Source organism: Solanum pennellii, chromosome 1 (assembly GCF_001406875.1).
Source record: "Solanum pennellii chromosome 1, SPENNV200".
NCBI lineage: Eukaryota > Viridiplantae > Streptophyta > Magnoliopsida > Solanales > Solanaceae > Solanum > Solanum pennellii.
In genome coordinates, this window is record NC_028637.1 from 4,491,424 (window position 1) to 4,494,930 (window position 3,507).

General features: G+C 29.6%; 1 protein-coding gene across 1 annotated transcript; it reads right to left on the bottom strand.

Moving 5' to 3' along the window:
• Positions 1 to 1,061: 1,061 nt before the first annotated feature.
• On the bottom strand, positions 1,062 to 3,122 carry LOC114078461 (protein TIFY 9-like). Its single transcript, XM_027919372.1, has 6 exons — positions 3,104 to 3,122; positions 2,897 to 2,954; positions 2,114 to 2,208; positions 1,960 to 2,013; positions 1,803 to 1,860; positions 1,062 to 1,228 (listed from the first exon to the last, which is right to left on the bottom strand). Exons 1-6 carry the CDS (start codon positions 3,120 to 3,122, stop codon positions 1,171 to 1,173), a joined length of 342 nt encoding a protein of 113 aa, XP_027775173.1. The 3' UTR covers positions 1,062 to 1,170.
• Between the last annotated feature and the right edge of the window lie 385 nt (positions 3,123 to 3,507).

Here is a 3,507-nt window from a genome sequence, read left to right on the forward strand (position 1 = left end):
TTGGCTTAAAATATTTGTCAACCCAGATTGTGACGTAGGATTGCACCACGTGTATGTAATGAGTGTTCGGTTAGTGGAAGGGGAAAATGTGCACTGATTATTGAAAGGCAAGGGCTCAGATGGACGAAAAGTATGACGGAGAACATTGACAAATCATTTTCGAAAGCTAGAGGACATATTTGTCCTTTTATCCAATTTTCAAAACTGAGATTCAAATCCCAACAAAGCACAAAAACGTTATGTCTTCCAATCTAAATAACCCTTAGTTGACAAAGTTTCTCAATACTTGTGTTGCTGCGGGATAAACAAGAAATAACACTATTTTTGTAAACAAATTTATAAAGGAGTAACAACCAATTGACATGGATGTTGAAGATTTACATGCTTGCAACACACTAGAAAAACTAATAGCACCAAGACATACAATGAAATCCTAGCACTAACATTAGCAACCCCACAAATAAAACAGGCATCAATAAGGGATGTGTTAATGAAGCATATAAATGCAAACAATAATAGGTAGCTTATTGCTCAAAGCATCCCACGTTAGCAAAGTTCGGAAAAAAGTTGCACCTCAAAGGACATACTCTAGATAGTCTATCCTAAAACAAGCATTATTAACCAAAACATCCTGATTGAGAAAGGACCACACCTCAAAAGATGTAGTTTGGACAGTCACCCTAATGCAAGCATTACTACGAGAGATTATGTCTAAAGCAAGGAAAATGGAAAAATAGAAACATCCCGCAGTAGAAAAGTTCAAGAAGGGTCACGCTTCAAAAAATGTAAAGTGAACAATCTACCCTAATGTAAGCATTAGTAATTAAAGCTTTCCGAATTAACATAGTTCGGAAAAGGGGCCACACCTCAAAGGGTGTAATGTCCAATGCAAGCACTAGTACTTTAAAACCCACGCATTATTTTAAAACCAACACACAAAACTACTTTTGAGGCTAAAAACCCACACATTATTTTAAAACCAACACACAAAACGAATCAAATCTTTCACACAAAATAATACAAAATGCAAGTTTTATGTTATAGTTTTAACCGGTAAAATTAACATCTTAGCAACATAATAAACTCTAGTAAAATAATAACCAAATCCTCAAAATAAATATTTTCCATTAACATTCATATATGATATATGTATACCACTAACATCTTCTTCTATTTCTTGTTTTCAGGGGCAGCATGGGGAAAACCATAAGGTGACACCATAGTCATCCTGCAAAACATAAATAAATTTTCAGTTTAGAAATAAGTTACACAAAATTAGTAATGCAGATATTAATTATAAATGTGAAAAAATGTAATATAGTAGTAGTAACATATGAATTTACAATGTTAGATATGAGGATTTTTCAAATTGGCATATATTAGAAAGAGTACTCAAAGCTTAAAAGATAATTGATAAAATGAATGTCATAATTGACTAGAGGAAAGGAATCGTTTTCTAGCTCTTTAAAAGGATGCATAGCAAAAATTTATTTTTAAATTTTATATTTTTTTAAGAGAGATCTTCATTTTTACACCTAGGATATTTTCATTATCTTTACACATGAGGAAACTGAAAAAAAACAAACAATTTTCAATTATTCATCTTATTAAAAAGCTATTGCAAAAAAAAAATTACTATAAAAGGAGAAGAAATTTAATTTTCTCACGACTTCTAAAGAGACTACTAATAAAACACTTAACTAATACAAGCTTTATTGTGAAGATATATGATTTTTAAGTTTAATATGAAAATGTCAATTTCATTTAATTTATTTTTTCAAAAAAAATAGATGAATACTAACCTCTCTTGTCGCTTCTCCAAGAATCTAACTGAGGATTTTCTCGTTGTCAATGGTACATCTACATGTAACAGAAACCAACATATTGAAATAATTCAAAGATGAACAAAACATTAATCAATTTTTAATTTCAAAGGAGAAGGGAAAGAAAATGTTTAACCTTGGCTTAAGGTTTGTTGTTTTGACGATTCTGCAAACTTTAGAATTCCACCCATTTATGTATACAATATATTATTCATAAATCACAATTATATATAACCACTGCAAAAGTAAAGGACATAGATTAAAGATCAATGACAATTAATTGATAAAAACCTTGTAACTTCGGACATCGAAAACCGCAAGTTTTCCTTTGTAGATGATACTCAGAGGCGCAATTTTTATGTCTTCGAATCCCGGAGGACAAAACCTAATTGATAAAATAAACACAAAGATCAATCGATGAGTATTTTCATCATCAAAAGCATTAACCGAGTTAATTCCAACGTTATATGTGTTTGCCAACTTACTTGTATATTTTAAATTTTTTGATGTTGTTTTTACGAGAGATCCTCATTTTTAACATATAAGAGATCTGAATTTGTCACACATAAGAAATCTAGGAGAGAAAAAAATTCTTATTAATTCCAAGATAGCTACTGCCAATTTTTTTTATTTTCTTTTTACAAAAGATTAAGATATCTCATTTCCTCGAACTTCTACGGGGTGTCTTTCCTTTATTTATTCTCATAAAGGTACAACACTTCTCTTGATTCTTTTTTTGGTAAAGATTACCCTTTATATTTCATACAAATTACTTTATATTTTTTCAAACTATTTACTCATTTATTGAAGTTAGAATTAATTTGGAGAAGAAAAAAAAGGAAGGTTATGGTAAACTAGATTTGAGAGATTAAGTAGTCATTTTGACATAAAAAATGTGACGTTGGACAAAGAAAATGTTAGAATAGGGTATTAGAAAATAGTAATTGAATTTGAATATCAAGAGGACTTTCAGAGAAAGGGCTTCAACCCTCTATAATCGAGTGATGATGGAATGAGAATATCTTTTAAATAACTTGAAAACATAGAAATTTTGGAAGTACAAAATAATTCACCTCTCATTTCGATTCTCCAAAACTCCATGCATAAAGTTTCTCCTAGCCAAATGAAGATCTATATGCAACAAAAACCAAACACATCGTTAAAATAATTGTTTGAAGATCAACAAAAACCAAACACATCGTTAAAATAATTGTTTGAAGATCAACAAAATATTAATCAAATTTAATACTCAAATAAAAAGGAAAAGAAAATTGTTTAACCTCCACTTAATGATTCCATGGAAAATTCCTTTTTAGATGAAATTGCATCTCTTTCTACAAACTTAAGAATATCTGCTGCCTACATTTACAACAAATAATTCAAAAATCACAATTATGTGTAATTTAATTCGACAATGAAACAAAACTAATCAAAATGCCATTTAATTAATCAAAACCTTCTCAATGGATACATCATAAACCGCAATCTTCCCATCGTAAAAAATAGTCAAAGGTTCAACTTTAACGCCATTTTCCAACTCACAACCATGCCTGATCAACACAAAAATTCTGTTATTTTTTTACGAGAGATTTTCATTTATATTTTTTTATAAATAAGAGATTTTCAATTTTCTTACACAGAACAGGTCTGGAAAAAAAATCTTTTATTCAAATTATAAAAGAAC

Coding starts and splice junctions, on each gene's coding strand:
- LOC114078461 (XM_027919372.1), bottom strand. Junction 1,861..1,959: donor ACAACAAACCTTAAGCCAAG/GTTAAACATTTT, acceptor TGTTACATGTAG/ATGTACCATTGACAACGAGA. Junction 1,229..1,802: donor TTGGAGAAGCGACAAGAGAG/GTTAGTATTCAT, acceptor TATGTTTTGCAG/GATGACTATGGTGTCACCTT.